Source organism: Balaenoptera physalus (genome assembly GCF_965194825.1).
Source record: "Balaenoptera physalus genome assembly, chromosome: 16".
NCBI lineage: Eukaryota > Metazoa > Chordata > Mammalia > Artiodactyla > Balaenopteridae > Balaenoptera > Balaenoptera physalus.
In genome coordinates this window covers 53,336,632-53,353,213 of record NC_138898.1, presented here as the reverse complement: position 1 = coordinate 53,353,213, position 16,582 = coordinate 53,336,632, and the positions used below count along the sequence as shown (strand labels likewise).

At 54.6% G+C, this 16,582-nt stretch overlaps 1 protein-coding gene across 10 annotated transcripts; it reads right to left on the bottom strand.

Annotated features, from left to right (window-relative positions):
• Positions 1-5,273: 5,273 nt before the first annotated feature.
• On the bottom strand, positions 5,274-16,015 carry TBC1D24 (TBC1 domain family member 24). Of its 10 annotated transcripts, XR_014254585.1 has the most exons (9): positions 14,969-16,015; positions 14,367-14,384; positions 13,753-13,911; positions 12,509-12,572; positions 11,348-11,443; positions 10,829-11,051; positions 10,213-10,383; positions 9,142-9,499; positions 5,608-5,830 (listed from the first exon to the last, which is right to left on the bottom strand). XR_014254585.1 is itself a non-coding variant. In XM_082428721.1 (8 exons), exons 1-7 carry the CDS (start codon positions 15,931-15,933, stop codon positions 10,229-10,231), a joined length of 1,680 nt encoding a protein of 559 aa, XP_082284847.1. In that variant the 5' UTR covers positions 15,934-16,015; the 3' UTR covers positions 5,608-5,830; positions 10,213-10,228. The 10 variants fall into 10 exon arrangements, 8 of the variants coding, with proteins under 8 accessions (XP_082284847.1, XP_082284848.1, XP_082284852.1 ...); XR_014254584.1 differs by lacking the exons at positions 9,142-9,499; positions 10,213-10,383 and adding an exon at positions 5,274-5,576 and having other exon boundaries at positions 5,689-5,830; XM_082428721.1 differs by lacking the exon at positions 9,142-9,499.
• Positions 16,016-16,582: the final 567 nt, after the last annotated feature.

Sequence of the window (16,582 nt, the reverse complement as noted above, 5' to 3'; positions counted from 1 at the left end):
AAGCACAGTGGTGGCAAAGCGCACAAACCCCAGCACAGCTGAAGTCCTGAGACTGGGAGGTCAGGGAGACAGTTCCCTCCTCAGGCTCAGAGGGCAGGTCGGCTTTGCTCACCGTCCTCTAGTTTTCTGCCCAAGTTCTGGTGTGAGAAGTCACAGCGGGTCTCCAGTGGGGCTGCTGACAGCTCAAACCCGCATGTCTCAAACTGAGCTCACCTCCCACCGCATCACCACCAGCTTCCACTTGGTTGTTTCCATTTCCGGCAAGAGGCACAGCCATCAGCCACTGCCACACCAGCAGCCTTCGAGTCACAGCTCCCTCTTCATTACTCACCAGGCCCCGAGATTCTGTGGCTTCCCAGCTCTCAGCTCTGCCCCTGCCTCGCTGCTGCTGCTGCCCCTCAGGCAGGCCTTTACTTCTGGCCTGGATCTTCTCACAGCCTCCAACCTGGTCTGCCTGCCCAGTCTTCCTCGCCCTGTCACCATGGGAGCTTCCTAACTGGTACATCTGACCAGTCACTCTGGTCCTGGAATCCTTCAATGTCCCTCTAAGCATTTGGGGGCATTATCTAATCCTCATAATGATCCTTTGAGGAAGATATAACCATTACCCTCATTTTGTGGACGAAACAGGCCTAGAAAGGTTTAGTACCTTGCCCAGGGTTAGCCGGCTAGCGAGTAGTGGAATTGAAACTCAAACTCCACAGGCTGAGCCTAGCCCGTGCGGCTTACTACACCTCCTGCTTCCTGCATAGGAGCTCAGGGAGTGTCTGGTGACCAGTGACAGGGACAGGAGAGACCCAGGTCACCTTCCCCTTGGCCTCCCAGAATTAGGCAGGGCCCAGGGAGGGGGTGGGCCAGGGGATGTGGAAGGGAACGGCCAGGGACACACACCTCTGCCTTCTCCCTCACAGTTATGCAGCCCCTGGAGTGAAATCACAGTGTCACAAGCCCCTGGCCTGTCACTGTGCAGGTGGGAATTTCCAGGAATAAAGAAGGAGGGGCTTTGGGAGACTCAAGGCAGAGACCGCAATAGGGAGAGGTATAGAGAGATGCGGGGTGAGGTCCCGACTTCCCCGAGGGTTCTAATGGGGATGAACAGGCCCACTGTCTGGACTGAAAGATGGTGGGAGAGAGAAATCCAATGGCACTTTGCAGAGACCTCAGGGAAGGAGGAGATGGCTGGGGAGATGGAGACCAGGAATAAAGTGACAAAGGGCCTCAAATGATTAGAAAGATGAACTAATCCTGAGGAAGCCATTTCAAAGAAGAAAGGAGAGAGTCCTGCAGCCTGACATGGCAGTCTTATCAAGAACATCAGGAAACTGCAGACAAGGTGTCCAGGCAGAGCGCCTTCTCCCAGCGGACAGTCCCATTCTTCCGAGTAGCCATGAAGACACACCATAGGGTGTGATGCTCAGAGAGGGCACCAGGCTCTCTTGACTTGACTAGATAAGAGCTAAGTGTGGTCCAGGCAAGGCTGGGAGGAGATGGAACAAAAAATATAGTTGTGATATCAGAGGGGGGAGGGGCGGGATGCATAAAAATGACCTTTTGGTATAATTAAAATAATTGGCGCTTACAAAAAGATACAAGGTTTTTTTTTTTTTTTTTTTTAATTTTATTTATTTATTTATTTTATTTATGGCTGTGTTGGGTCTTCGTTTCTGTGCGAGGGCTTTCTCTAGTTGTGGCAAGTGGGGGCCACTCTTCATCGCGGTGCGCGGGCCTCTCATTATCGCGGCCTCTCTCGTTGCGGAGCACAGGCTCCAGATGCGCAGGCTCAGTAGTTGTGGCTCACGGGCCTAGTTGCTCCGTGGTATGTGGGATCTTCCCAGACCAGGGCTCGAACCCGTGTCCCCTGCATTGGCAGGCAGATTCTCAACCACTGCGCCACCAGGGAAGGCCACAAGGTTTTTTTTAAATAAAAAATGTCTATGTACAAGCAGGACAGGGGCACAGCTGGGGGCAGCCAGTCCTGCAGGGGAAACTGTGTTTTCCTGAGTGGCTCCAGCTGGATGTCAGGCCCTGAGAGAGGCAAGAGGTGGAGGACTGGGGTGATCCCAGAGATGGAGCAGCCCCCCCACTTCTCACTGACCCCAACTCTGAGGGCTGATGAGAAAGGGCCTGATTGATTCTCTCTTTTTTTTTTTTTTTTTTTTTGGCCAAGCAGAGCTGCTTGCGGGATCTTAGTTCCCTGACCAAGGATTAAACCCGGACCCCCTGCGGTGGAAGCACATAGGCTTTACCACTGGACTGTCAGGAAATTCCCAGCCTGACTGATTCTTAAAACTCTTTGAGAACCAGACTGGCAGCAGGCAGGGGCCGGCCCCGACTGCCAGGGGGCAGTGTGTGACTCCTTCCCCGGGCCAGTGAGAGGAAGGAAGGGGGAATCCTATGGGTTTACAGTAAACCAGGGCCAGGCGCCGGGCCTGGCACAGGGAGCAAGTTCTCAGAAAGGGCGCTGGATGAATCCTCAGCCCTGGTGGGCACCATCGGCCCTGGTCTGGGCTCAGCACCCTGAAGGCCAGTATGACCTCCCTCCACTCCAACAGTCAGCCTTCAACTCTAAGCCACTCGTCTGGCACTTATTGAGCATCTACCGTGTGCGGGCACTGAGCTAGGCTCTGAGGATACAAGACTGAGGAAGACAGCTCCTACCCTACCTGGGAGGGCTGGACTCACAGACAATGACGTCCCAGTGCCAAATCAGCTACAAAGGAGGGAGGAGCCTGGAAAGCTCAGATGGCCCCCAGCGGGTGATCTCTAAATGAGGGCTTAAAAGATGAAGAGAGGGACTTTCCTGGTGTTCCAGTGGCTGAGACCATGCTCCCAATGCAGGGGGCCCGGGTTCAATACCTGGTCAGGGAACTAGATTCTGCATGCCGCAACTAAAACTAAAGAGCCCACGTGCTGCAGCTAAGACCTAGCACAGACTAAATAAATAAATATTTTTTTTAAAAGATAAAGAGGGTTTTAAAATATATTATTTATTTATTTATTTGTTTGTTTGTTTGTTTGTTTGTTTGCTCCGGGTCTTAGTTGCGGCATGCGGGATCTTCTTTGCCGCATGTGGAATCTTTTAGTTGTGGCATGTGGAATCTTTTAGTTGTGGCATGTGGGATCTAGTTCCCTGACCAGGGATCGAACCCAGGACCCCTGCATTGGGAGCATGGAGTCTTAACTGCTGGACCACCAGGGAAGTCCCAAAAGATAAAGAGGGTTTGAGCAGGGGAGAGACAGGATCCTGTTTGTGCTTAAATTACAGACCATCCACACCACAGAAAGTTGGGCAGCTGTTGAGGAGGTGGAAGCAGGTGGATGACCCCTGAGATGCAGTTAAGTGACAGGCAGCAGGGTGGGGAGAGCGCACAGGTGGGTTACCTGAAGTGCACACAGACCCTGCTGACAGCGGTGGGCCCCCGAGACCAGACTGGGAGGAAGACCTCCCCCTGTGGATATTCCTGTACTGTATTGATTTTCTATGAGGTGCATATTTTACCTTTTAAAAAACCAGGAGACAGGGAGAAATGCAGAGCAAGTGCTTAAATGAGTTTCCTTTTGGAGTGATGAAAATGTCATGGAACTAGATAGAAGTGGTGGTTGCACAGCACTGTGATGGCACTAAGGGCCACTGCATTGCTCACTTTGAATTTAACCATTTGAATGTTTAAAAGGACAATAAAACAAAGCATTTCCATGGCTGGCTACAGGTAGGAACACAAGCTGAGATACGATTACCATGGACCAGGCCCAAAAAGGGGCCCACGTGAGGTGGTGGTGGGAGGAGAGAGGTAGCCCAGCCTGGTCGAGCTCTGGGCAGACACCGTGGGCGCCACAGTTGACCCAGCCTGAGGGAGGCATGCCTCTGAAATGTTGGAGGATATAGGCCTGCATCCCTACCTCCCCTATGGGGGCCTTCTCCATCCCCCCACCCAGGGAACGCATCTTGCCCAATTCTGGCCCGGGTCGCAGTGTCTTTTTTTTTTTTTGGCTGTGTTGGGTCTTCGTTGCTGTGCACAGGCTTTCTCTAGTTGCGGAGAGCGGGGCCTACTCTTCATTGCGGTGGCTTCTCTCACTGCGGAGCACGGTCTCTAGGCGTGTGGGCTTCAGTAGTTGTGGCTCGTGGGCTTAGTTGTTCTGCGGCATGTGGGATCTTCCTGGACCAGGGCTCGAACCCGTGTCCCCTGCACTGGCAGGTGGGTTCTTAACCACTGCACCACCAGGGAAGTCCCAGGGTCACAGTGTCTTAATGTCAACCATAAGATGGGCCTAAGCCCACTTACAGTAAGAAGGGACTGCAAGGGGCTTCCCTGGTGGCGCAGTGGTTAAGAATCTGCCTGCCAATGCAGGGGACACGGGTTCGAGCCCTGATCTGGAAGGATCCCACATGCCGCAGAGCAACTAGGCCCATGAGCCACAACTACTGAGCCTGCACGTCTGGAGCCTGTGCTCCGCAACGGGAGAGGCCGCGACACTGAGGGGCCCGCGCACCACGATGAAGAGTGGCCCCCGCTCGCCGCAACTGGAGAAAGCCCTCACACAGAAATGAAGACCCAACACAGCCAAAAATAAAATATAATAAATAAATTAATTAAAAAAAAAAAAAAGAAGGGACTGCAGGGAATGTTGGGGCATCTCCAACCGCAGGCCCCAGGAACACACACTGCCACGTGAGACAGGTGCACAGCCATCCCCGTCCAGAACTGTCCGATGGACACCAGCATGGGCAGGACCATGGGGGGGCTCCTGCTCTCACAGGCCAACAGGGGAGGGGTACTGGGGCAGGGGCACGCAGCCCACTGATGGATGGGAAATGGTCCAGAGGCCCAGGCTCTTGGTCCAGAAGAGGAACTGAAACAGCTGGTGTCAGAGAGCTGGCAACACTGGGGCCAAGCCTCTCTTCCCCTACCAGCCCAGGATTTCTGGGACCTGGGCCAGGCCATCTGAGGGTGGCAGCAGGAAAGGGATGACGGGAAGACGCAGGTCTTGGAAGGCAACGCCGAAGGAAGGGGGAGCAGCAGGAGTGAGTGTCCAGCCGCCAGTGTGGGGAAGAGGAACAGAAGGCAAGAGCGGGACAGAGCCGCCATGGCTGCCAGCAGGGTGGGAGGGCCGCTGGCGATCCGCCGGCCCTGGGAGGAACTGAAGGACGGGCATGTGCACGTGGCAGAGAAAATAGGTCTTACGTGTTTGTTGTATACGTACACCCAACTAAAATGCAAGGGATTAGAAAAAACATTCATAGTGACTTCTATAAACTTCCAGATAGAATATGCTTATTTTGAATGAGCATGACTTTTTTGACACTGAGTTTTACACGGACAGGGATCCTTGCAATTCTGGACGGAGAAGTTTGGGCGACATTTTCTGATGGCCATTCCTCATGTTTACGGAGCACGTCCACATGCCGGGCGCCGTGAACAACAGTAGACAAAATCCATCAGGGGAAGACTTGGTTGGCACCAGAGGCAGCAGAGGATCTATCTCTGGAATGAAGAAACTTCTCCCCGTTGAGCATGATCAGCTAATGCAGTCCCTCAAATTCATGTCCAGTGGTTCCTTCAGGAATTCCCATCCCACTGAAACACTTTCACATCAAATACTTCACAGTGATGTTGATCCATTTGTTCTCATTCATTTTATTTAGAACTCAAAATTAACACTGACCAAACATATCACTAAATCACTTACTTTTCCAAAGTTAGATTTTGCTTCAAAGTTACACATTCGCTCACTACACGTATTTCCACAGGGTCCTCAGAATTTTTTTTTACATTCATTTAAATGCTCCAAAGTGTCAGTCCAGTAATCCATTTTTCAGCCAATAACCATCCTAGACAAGAACAAGAAGGTAAAATTATTCACACAGCTCTTCTCTTCGATCTTTAGCTTGTAAACTTTTGACAAAACGTGTTCTTTGCCAGTCAACGCACTTCAGGGTGAAATAGAACAGGGGTTTGCTCCTGTATCTTCGTGTAAAGATAAAAACAGGGGCGGGGATAGCTTGGATTGAGCTAGCTTCACCACATTGTCAACCATATCACTGGACAAGATCAGACCTGCAGGCTCCCTGCAACCAGGGGCGCATCTAATGGGGAACCTAACTGAGCAGCCACACCTGGGCTTTAGCGGTCTAAGGCGGAAGCTTTTGTTAGTTGGCGTGTCCCATGTCACATCATGGGTCAGTGTCTGTGTGAGTGTGTCCACTGACTTTGCTTCCTTGGTCGCCAAGTGCAGTGTTGATAAATTCCACGCGGTCGGGTGAAATGAGTGGGTCTGCACACGTGGGAGGCATTTCAGCTCCAGACATGAGTCACATGACACTGCACCTAACTTCGAGCAGTCTGACACGTATATAACGAAGATCATAAATTCTTTTTTTGTTTTACAACAGGTTATTTTTAAACATGCAAACGCTTTTCTTTCTGCCTAACTTGACATCGTAGGGTGAAGCACCTGCGGGGTGTGCCTGGCACTCCTGCCTCATTTGGCGACTTCTCTGTGCAAACATGACAGTTGGGGGAGGACTGTTGAGATATAGGAATACATATTTGATGCAGTCGCTGTACGGCCTAATTATGGCAATTTTTTTTTGACCGGTGTTAGTCATGTGAACTTGATGACATTCAGGATTCAATTAAAATGTGGGGAAGTAAACAGTTATAAAAATTAAATCTGTTCCTGGAGCAAAAACGACTATAGAAAAACTGAGGGAATCTAAACACAGACTGTAGTTTAAGTTTCCAGCATCGTACTAATGGTCATTTCTTAGGTTTGATAAACACGCACTGTTAACACTGAGGGAGGGTGGGGAGGGGTTGTGGGAGCTCTATACCATCCGTGAAACTCTTCTGTAAATCAAAAATTATTTCAAAATAAAGTGACAAAAACTGAATCTACTAAACATAAAATATGTAAGGAGACTATTACAAAGGCTCTGTGGCTTCAGGAAATAGATAAAAGAAATCTGAAGGTCTTGTGAAATCTTCAGAATTTTCTAAAACAAGTTGCCCTGAAAACCTGAAAAAACTAATAAGCATGGAACTTATAAAAATAGGAAAAATTGAAATACTTATTTTTTTTAATTTTATTTATTTATTTATGGCTGCATTGGGTCTTCATTGTTGCTGTGTGCAGGCTTTCTCTAGTTGTGGCGAGCGGGGGCTACTCTTCGTGGCGGTGCGCGGGCTTCTCATTGTGGTGGCTTCTCTTGTTGTGGAGCACGGGCTCTAGGCACGCGGGCTTCGGTAGTTGTGGCACACAGGCTCAGTAGCTGTGGCTCGTGGGCTCTAGAGCGCAGGCTCAGTAGTTGTGGCGCACGGGCTTAGTTGCTCCGCGGCATGTGGGATCTTCCTGGACCAGGGCTCGAACCCGTGTCCCCTGCATTGGCAGGTGGATTCTTAACCACTGTGCCACCAGGGAAGTCCAAAATACTTATTTTAATTCAATAATTAAAACTGAAAAACTCATAAAGTACAAATGACTTACTCTTGTATTACAAATTATTTTTGAATAACTGATCTTCTAAAGCCTTAAATGCATACAGTCCACTTTGATAATGAACTGGTTTAATCTATGTTCAATTTTTTGTTTTTCTTTTTCTTTTTAAAATTTTTTAAAATTAATTAGTTTTTGGCTGTGTTGGGTCTTCGTTGCTGCGCGTGGGCTTTCTGCAGTTGCGGTGAGCGGGGGCTACTCTTCGTTGCAGTGCGTGGGCTTCTCATTGTGGTGGCTTCTCTTGTTGCGGAGCACAGGCTCTAGGTGCGCAGGCTTCAATAGTTGTGGCTTGCAGCTCTATAGCGCAGGCTCAGTAGTTGTGGCACATGGGCTTAGTTGCTCCACAGCATGTGGGATCTTCCCAGACCAGGGATCGAACCCGTGTCCCCTGCATTGGCAGGTGGATTCTGAACCACTGTGCCACCAGGGAAGTCCCTAATTTTTTGTTTTTAAAATAAATTTTCAAATGTTTCTAGAAAAACAAATAATTCATTATGCAAATCCATAAAACTTTGGCTAATTTTTAACATAAAATGCTAGTAATAATCAGGAAGAAATAATAGAGAATATTAACACCTAATATCAGATAACAAGGACAATAGTAAGAATAAAAAATAAAGATAATAATCACATACCTTTTAGTTTAGCAGAAAAGTTAGGGAGAAGATGTGAAATTCAAAGAAACTGAATATTTTGCATGCACACATGAAGATCTCATGATACAGAAATCGTGACTAATCAGCAGTCACCCTCCCTGGGCCAGACCTCTGGGGGCCCTTGGGGCAGCCACAGAGAACCCTCTGGACTTACTCACCAGAAAAAGAACACCCCAGTTCAGGAAGTTTACAGAGGGGGCCATGCAAATAGCGCTCAGGTATGCCTTCAGCTGCTTCTGAAAGGCTGTGCTTTTAAAAGGCCTTTGACGTTCCCGTGATAGAACACTGACAAGCAGGAGGCTGCACCCCGTTCGGTGGCATGCCTAGGGGCGGGTAGGCCCGGGAGGTCCCCCTAATTGAAGAAACCAGACTCGGGATCCCTGGAGTTCATGTAACGAGACCGTGTTTAATGAACACCAAAGTACAAGTGAGGGCTGTGGGGGCTCGAAGACAGGGGGCAGCGAGGGCTGCAGGGTCTGGTGAGGGGGGGGTAAGCTGTGACACCACCTCCCAACACCTCTCCCTTCTACAGGGATTCACACTGGCCCCTCAGAGCCTCTCAGCAGTCCTGTGGGGACAGCACAGCAGGATGACCGGCCCCATTTTACAGTTGGGGAAACTGAGTTCCAGACAGGTTCACTAGCTTGCCCAAAGCCACACAGGGTTCCCGGTCCTTCCTTCTGTATCACTTCGGCCTGGCTCGGGGGGATCTGAGTAGGTGGGCAGGGGAGGATGAGTACCCCACAGGAAGAGCAAGCAAGGTGTGGAGGACAGAGGCGTGGCATGTGGGGACATGGAGAGGCAGGACCCCCTGGCATCTGTGGCCCAGGCTGCCATGGCCTCGGCACAGCCCCTTGGGTGTCCGCTTCTCCTCTCTTTCCTCAGGGGTGTGCCCAGGCCCTCAGGACCAGCTGAGGGAGGTCATGGGGTGGGAGGGCCACTCCCTGCAGGGCTCACACAGCCCTGAGAGACACAGAGGGAGAACTCATACCATGCAGAGGGGTGCATCAGGAAGGTGCCTCGGGGGCAGGGAGCTGGGGAGGGCGTGTGGAGCACAATGAAGGTGAGATGGGTAGGGCTGGACAAGGCCAGCACGCCGTGCTGAGGGGTCTGGACAGGATCCTGGGCCACGTCACTGCAGCGAAATGCGGCCGCCGCAAGGACTGGAGGGGAGCTAAGGAGGGCCCGAGCTGGAGAGGAGGAGGGCTGAAAAAGGTTCCAGGGGTCCAGGCTTCTCCAGGCAGGCCCCTGGAAATGTTGGCTGGTTTGAGGTCAGTCACGGAAGGCCCCTCCCTGGGCGGCCTCTTTAGGTGTGACTACACACTGAGGCCCAGCAGAAGCATCAGGCTCTGTAGAAACACAAGGATACGTACTGTCCCCTGCAGCCCTTCACCCTACTGGCCCTCGGCCCTCCCTCGGGAGGGGCCCAAAGCCCTGCACACAGCCTGCCCTCCCTGCCTTCACCCTGCCGTTCCTGTCTGAGAGGCACCCCCAGAAGGCCAGTATGGGGAGGAGGGAACTGAGTCAGAAGTTTCAGGCAGACGCTCCTGCTAAGGAATAGTCCCCAGCATGCCTGTTGTCTTCCCAAGACCGACATACCCCTAGGGAACCACCAGCAGCAGGCCTGGCAGGAGGCCGCAGGGCCTGCTTGGGAGCCATGCTCAGAGGCACCAGCAGGGGGTGCCATGGACCCACACTAGAGGGGCAGGCTCCTTCTGCCTTTCCAGTCTCATCTCCCCCACCCCTCTCACCCCACAGAACCAAGGCTCAGGGGCTGCAAGACTTAACCCCTCCGGTCTTGGGCACAGGATGCCTGCACAGAGGACAGCCAGGGCCTGAGTCTGAGGTGGAGACAGTAGCAAGTATGGGCAGGTCTGAGAAGGGCCAGGAGGGACAGGCCTGGCCAGCTGAGGTCCTGGCACCACTGCCCAGCCCAGCACCAGAGCCCAGCTGCACCCTGATGGTGCCCACGCACGTGGCGGGGTGGCGGTCTTCATTCACTGCCTCCTCCCTGAAGAAGGGGCCCAGCCACCACCCCACCCTACAGCAGCAGCTCGGTCACCGTTAGCTCACGCCTGTCACTGGGTGTCAGGGTCTTGGAAGCCCCAGGCCTCCACGGCAGCGATGAGGAAGTTCTCAGAGCAGAGGGGCTGGTTGTTGAAAGTGTCGCAGTGGCCCGTGCGGCCCCGGTTCAGGTCCCCGTCGATGTACAGCGCCTGGCCGCCCCCTCCACCTGTGGGATGCTTGGTCAGTGGCTGCCCGCTGTCCAGCGCTGCCCCCAAGGGGCTCTCCTGCTCCTGAGCATCTCCACTTGGACACGGCAAGTCTTGGAGCCGTCCCTGCGCAGCCCTGCCAGAGGCCTCTCTAAAACCACAGGGCTGGCTTTCCACTCTGTAAAGTCCCCCGGCTCCTGGTGAGACCCTGCTAGTGAGCCCACTTCCCCAGCATGCAGCCTCAGGTCCCCACGCCTGCCCCGCATGCATGCTCCACCCCCAACAATCCCGCTGCCTTCCTCCGCCATCACAGGGGCTCTGCCTGTCCCTCAGGTGAGGTACCTACCACTTGGCTCAGCAAGGGCTGGCCCGGGGCTTCAGCCACCCACGACCCCATACCCTCCTCCCAGGCTAAGTGACCAAGGGCAGACAGGAGCCCAGCCTGAGGTGCAGGGAGGCGCCCACCTATGATGAGGCAGTCGTTGCCCCCGGCCATGAACAAGGACTCCGTCTTGGAGGGCAGGTTGAAGTGTCGAGCAGCCAGGAACGGCGAGAGGCGGTCAGCAGGGTCTGAGGACAAAGAGCGGCAGGGCGAGGACAGAATGGTGGTAGACTCCAAGGACACAGGCTTGGTCAGCTCCGGATGTTTGATGACCACCCACTCGTAGCGCTGGACCTCGGGCTGCAGCTGAGGGCAAAAGGGCAGCATGAGGAGTTGGCATATGGCGCCCACAGGGCCCCTGCCCACTTCCCGCCCCCCATCCCACCCAATTCATCATCAGTGCCCTGAGTGAGGCCCCGAGTGGGGGCTGGGAGATGGCGCCGCACAGCGCAGATGAGGGCCTGCCTGCTCTCACGGAGCTCACGGTCCAATGATCACAAAACAGAAGGAGACGGGGAGGTTAGCCTGTAGAGTAACAGCTCTGATGGAAGTAAACAGGGTCACGTGAGTGGGGGTGACCTCCTGCAGGGAGGCCCACTCACCCTAAACACGAAGCATTCTCCGGTACCAAAGAAGCCCAGCTTGCCTCCAAACTTGTTTCTCTCGCTCCAGTCTGTTGACAGGTAAGCTCCACATACCTGGGGAGAAAGGCCCAGGGTGAGGCTGTGCCCTGCTTGCCTGCAGGAGCGTCCCCTCACTCAAGACCTGCTGAGAGGCCACAGTACAGTCACAGCTGGGGCTGTTGTGGTCACAGCCCCCCTCACACTTGAGGACCAGGGCTGGAGATTAATAGGGAAAGTCAAGAGTTTGGAGGGCGTGGGGCTGGCAGTGAGCGTGCACGGGGGCTGCCTCGGCCGCCATCAGCTTACTTGGGATATTTTCATTTCCCTCTTGGGCCCTAAAGGATGGGAATAAGCTCCATATCCACACTCTGATTGTGGGCATTAGCGCCAGGGAGGCCCCTCAGATGGAAGCTTCCAGGAAGCACCCCTGCTCAAGAAACGTTTTCCAACCCTCCCATCAGCCAGCAAAGTGCTTGATTTCACCATTAGAGAGTCACTCCTTTGAGTGGCTACAGGATTTGCCCAAAGTATCTGACAATCAGAGTCATCCGCTATAACACAGATGCCCGGGCTTCTCCTGGAGAGGCAGATGCAGACTCTGGAACAGGGTGAAGAAACTGAAACTCCCACAGGTGCAGGTTTGGGAGCCATTGAACGAGGAGCCTCTATCTCATGCAGACACCCCCAGGAGTGGGGCGTGTGAGCTCTGACTTTATTCTAGACATCTTAGATGTTTTCCAGATGACAGCACTGCAGAGAACAAGGCCCTGAGAACTACCTGTCAGGGGCTGGAGGCAGGTGAAGGCAGACAACTCACCTGGCGCTGGCCAACTACTGCAGGAGGAGGTGAGGCCTCACTCACTAGGCATTTCTGCAAAGCTCCTCTAAACTGCCAGGCTGTGTCAGGCTGGGGGCCTGGACCCCAAGGGGAAACAGGGAGGCTCTGGGTACTTAGGGGGTCCTAGGGGAGGCTAGAGCCACCTCTCTGTAGAGGGCTCTCTGTAGAGGGGCCCTGCTCTGCACCCCTAAGCCCAGGGAGCCTGGGTAGGGGCTATCGGGGAACATCCATCCTCTCTGGGGCACAGACTCCCCAGGCTCATCAGACGCCAGGACCCCAAGCTCCCTCTGGTCCCTCCTCACCTCCTTTTGCGTGGTCTTGATGAGCAGGAGGGTGGGCTCGTGTCCTTCACACTGGAAATAGAACCTGGGGGCAGAGACCACACATGCCAGTCCTGATAGTTAACAATTACACCTGCACCCCTTCCTTGTGCCACCTCCAGCCAGCCTCTGTTGCCCCAGGCTGTCTGGGGGTGGATGGACCTGGAAACTGCTTGTCCTCCTCTCCCAGGGACCAGGCACAGTGGCTTGGATGGTAACATCTTGGCCCGGGCACTTTTCTCAGACAAGATGGAGCCCTGGCCAGGAGGCCCGCAGGCCAAGCGGTCAAAGGCCCCAGGACTCTCTGCCCTGGTGTGACACAGAGGAGAAGCTGCATGGCAGAGGGCCCCCAGCAGACAGAGCCATGTGCCAGGTGCTTCGGGGAAGCAAGAACCAGAGGAACAGGTCCCTGCTCTGGGAAAGCTCGGAACGTCCTCGGAAGCTGGGCAGCACTGAGAAGCATGTGAGGAGGCCTGAGGCTGCCGCTATGCCAGCACCAGGTGCCCAGGGGTTGGCTGGCGTCCCTGGTGGCCCTGCTTAGCTGTCCCTCAGCAGGCCTCCCACACTGCACAGAAGTGGTGGCCAGGTCAGCACAGCTCCGGTGCCTGCCGTGTGGGCTGGGCCAGCCCCGACTGCATCACCTATGACCCAAGCCAGAGCTTGGGTCAGAAGCCACCTGCCATCTGAGGCTCTAGGGGGGCGGCCACGCCTGGCAGAGTGACCCTGGGAGACAGTATGCCCTGGGGGAAGCCTGCACAGGGCCCGGCACAGCCCACAGGGCCAACATGGACCTGGTGTGTGGACTGATGAAGCGGGGTGGAGGAGTAGTGAACCAAGGCCGGCCGCCTCAAGTTGTCCCGACAGTTCTGTAAGCTCCCGGGGGGAAACTCTGCCTCCCGCGTCATCACAACACCTACGTGGGGGCCTGGAGCTACGGCGTGTACTGTAATGACCCCTGAAGTTTGGGTGGCCTGGGAGTGAGAGATGCCCAGAAAAGGTGCTCCCAATTCTAGGGCCCCCCAGGAAGAGACAGGGCCTTGTCCAGGTGCCCATGTTCGAAGGCTCATTTCCAGCCCCACCATGACCTCCCAGAAGTGGGGACAGGATGAAGAAGCTGGGCAACTCCACAGCTCACTCCACCCCTTCTGCACTGTCTGGCCCTTGGAGTCCATACCTTGGGGCCTTGGGAGGGCAGGCCCAGCATTCCCCAGCCTCCTGGGCATTACCTGGTCAGGCTGTACCCGTGCTGCAGTGAGGAGAAGAGCAAGAGGGGCTGGCAGAGGGCGAACCGCTCAGGGACCCATGACCAGATGTCTCTCATCTCCTTCACGCCGACGATCTCTGAGTGGAAGTTCTCCGCGTGAACAGCCAGGTGCACAAACTGCCTGGGGGAGTGGGAAGAGGTCAGAGCACAGCTGCGACCCCAGCCCTGGCCACGCCCCCCACCCTGGAGGTGTGCAGAGCCTCTTGTGTGAGCTCAGCCTGGAGGAAATGTCTCACTTGTTCAGCCAGGTCAGAGCCTGGTTCTAGGGGCCCTCAGGAAGAAACAGGGTGGAGCTGTCCCCCTGGAGTCCCGCTCCCACCCCGCTACACAGAGGGGAGAGCGCCCAGCCTGTGGGGACAAAAGCACCTTTTCTCTAAGAAACGGGGATAGAGAGTGAGTCAGCTCTGAAAGACAATGCTTCCTGGCCAGCCAAGCACCGACAGGCAGACAGACAGGGCCTGAACTTCGGCCAGGCTCTGAGGCAGCACTGCTGAAGCCAGCGCTGAGAGCCAGAGCAAGCAGACAGGCTGGAAGACAGAGGGAAGCCAGGCGTGGAGACATGGTTTCCAGACCTACCTTTTAGAAAGTGAAACACTGAAAAACAGGAGGAAGCAACAGACATGGAGACCAGGAAGAAAAATAAAACAGACAAGGAGAGGTTAGTTGCAAGTACTGATGCCCAGGATATGCCTGCCTTTGGCCTGCAAGAAAGGCCTCCACACCTAGAGTACACTCACAGCATCTGCTGCCAAGGTATCAGGTCACCATGGGCCCTTGCCACGCCTGCTCCCCAGGGGCCTGTGCTCAGGGCAGGGGGCCACGCTCAGCAGCCACGAGAATGGCCAGCAAGGGAGCCCAGAGCTAGAGTGGTGGAGCAGGAGCTGCTCTAAAATGACCCAAGGAGGCCAGCCTGGCTCATTGCTGGACCTGCTGCGGCCATGGTCAGCATCCAGCTTCCATCTCAGCCATGGCCCCTGTACCCGGGGACAGGACCCTATGCCTTCTGCGCCCACAGTTGCCTCAGCAGCCTGTGGCTGTAGCCAGGAAGGCTTTCTCCTTTCCCGTGGCTTTCTATCCACACACGGATGGCTGGCTGGACAGGCTCAGGCCCCAAGCACCCAGAATGCATTCCCCCAAAACCCCGCCGCACTCGGGCCCTGATGGTAGCCCCTGCCTACCTCTTCTGCTTGACGGTGATGCCCTTCTGCTTCAGAGCTTTCTCGTTGGCCATCTGCAGGAGCTGAATCTCTTTCCGAGAAAAGAGGCGGATGGCAAACGCTTTCTCCAGAAGCTTCTCGGGAGACACAGTCTTGGCAATGTCCTTGACAAAGGTGCGGATGTCCTGCTTCACGTTGTCTGACTCCAGTGGCTGCCCAGCTCTCACCTTGTGGAAGAATTTGAGGATTGCCAGCGCCACGCGGTACAGCACCTTGTAACCTTCCACCAGGAAGACGTCAAAGACGCGAGCAAAGTAGTTGAGGGGCAGCTCCCCAAACAGCCAGCGCTGCCAGTCCGCATAGACCTGCAGAACGTCCTCTGAAACGGCCACCATCAGCTTGTGGGCTGCCTGGCAGTACTTGTTCACCAGGTCCCCGAACGTCATGCAGGAAGACTCGAAGGCCAGGAAGCTCTGGTCGATTAGTTTCTTGCTGGGGTCGTTGCAGGCCAGGATGCGGCAGGCCTTCTCGAAGCACTCAGCCTCGTCAATGCTGTAGTGGAGCAGCAAGGCCACGACCGCAGGCAGCGCGGGGCAGAAGGAGACATCAGGGAACTGGTTGGCGATGCACAGCAGGATCTTACGCACGGCGCCCTCGCCCCGTGTGTTCAGGCAGTAGCTGGGCACCTGCGTGTTGTCCACAAACTCGGGCAAGGGCAAGCTACCACTGCTGTGCTTGCCCACGATCTTGCCGACGATGTCACTGTACACACTGGCATCTGGTGTGACCGTGCGGCAGGGGATGTCCCGGATCAGGCGCTGGTACACCTTCCCCCGCAGGGTGTAGCTGCGGGCCCAGTAGCCCTGGCGCGCCAGCTGCTTCAGCTCCTGCAGCTCGGTGCAGCTCAGCTCCTTGGGCCCCAGGTCCTGGATGGTGGCGTCCATCTTATCTCTGTCCACAAAGCAGTTGTAGCCCGGGGAGTCCATAGCGCAGGGCGTGCCCAGGAGGAGGCCCGGGGCTGCCAGGAGGGGGCGAAGAGCAGCTAAATCCACCAGCGATCTGTCCGAGGCTTCTCTGCTAACCTGTTTGCCATCCCATACCCTACAGGATTAAAAACCATGCTTAGGGGGCTTCCCTGGTGGCACAGTGGTTGAGAATCTGCCTGCCAGTGCAGGGGACACGGGTTCGAGCCCTGGTCTGGGAAGATCCCACATGCTGCGGAGCGACTAGGCCCGTGAGCCACAATTGCTGAGCCTACGCGTCTGGAGCCTGTGCTCCGCAACAAGAGAGGCTGCGATACTGAGAGGCCCGCACACTGCGATGAAGAGTGGCCCCCACTCGCCGCAACTAGAGAAAGCCCTTGCACAGAAATGAAGACCCAACACAGCCATAAATAAATTAATTAATTAATTAAAAAAAAAAAAACCATGCTTAGTATGCATGTATAAAGGTTTACATTTTTAAAAAACATGTTTCTGTTTTAGTCTTTTTTTAAATTGTATACTTTACTTTTTAATTAATTAATTAATTAATTTTTATTTTTGGCTGTTTTGGGTCTTTGTTGCTGTGCGCGGGCTATCTCTAGTTGCAGCGAGCAGGGGCTACTCTTCGTTGCGGTGCGGGGGCTTCTCGTCG